Genomic DNA, 732 nt, shown 5'->3' on the forward strand with positions numbered 1-732 from the left:
AAAAATAACAATAATGTCGCTACGAGTTTCGGCCCTGCGCTGAAATAACCGACCGGCGGAGAAATAAAGGCGAGCTGCGCGAAAATAATAATAATAATGAAACTCTTTCCCTTCTCTCGCTTCCTCTTTTGGCCTTCAGGTGAGCACAAGAAGTGTAAGTACGGCAATTATTATTACAAAAAATGTAATATAAAAAAGTAACAACATATACTGCGATAAGTTTTTCAAAAACTTTGTTGTGGTGACCTTCGGTCTTGCGGGGTCTTGCCTATGTCTGATGGTGCTCAGATAATGATTGATGATGATGGTGTCTGTTGGTGTCTCCTAAAGTTCTGATGATCTTTAATGATGTCCGCTGACGTTCTGATGATGTTTGCTGATGTCTGATGATATTCTGCTGATTTTCTGATGATGTTTGATGATGTTCAATGATCATTGATGATGTTTGATAATCTTAAATGATGCTTGATGATCGTTAATGATCTTTGGTGTTCTTTGATAATGTTCTGTTGATGTTTGCTGATGTTCTGATGATGTCTAATGACGATTGGTCACCTTTGATCAGATTCTGCTGATGTTTGATGATGTATCGGCAGGGTGAGCTCTGGCAGTGTAGAGCAGGGCCGGGCACCGTGCGGCCCTGCGCGCACCCGCAGCCTGACGGACAGCTGACCTGTCCGCGACACGGGCCGTAACTCACGTTGTCCGTGCTGTCTGTACCTGGCCGGCCAC

At 44.0% G+C, this 732-nt stretch overlaps 1 protein-coding gene across 1 annotated transcript in view; it reads right to left on the reverse strand.

Annotated features, from left to right (window-relative positions):
* Positions 1-268: 268 nt before the first annotated feature.
* Positions 269-732, reverse strand: part of LOC127751618 (general transcription factor II-I repeat domain-containing protein 2A-like) — a 37,670-nt gene continuing 37,206 nt past the window's right edge. Inside the window, exon 2 of the mRNA XM_052275409.1 lies at positions 269-453. Within this exon, the coding sequence (XP_052131369.1) occupies positions 269-453 (185 nt within the window). The remainder of the gene's footprint in view (positions 454-732) is intronic.

The sequence above is a fragment of the Frankliniella occidentalis genome, unplaced genomic scaffold (genome assembly GCF_000697945.3).
Source record: "Frankliniella occidentalis isolate FOCC.00 unplaced genomic scaffold, Focc_3.1 Scaffold612, whole genome shotgun sequence".
NCBI lineage: Eukaryota > Metazoa > Arthropoda > Insecta > Thysanoptera > Thripidae > Frankliniella > Frankliniella occidentalis.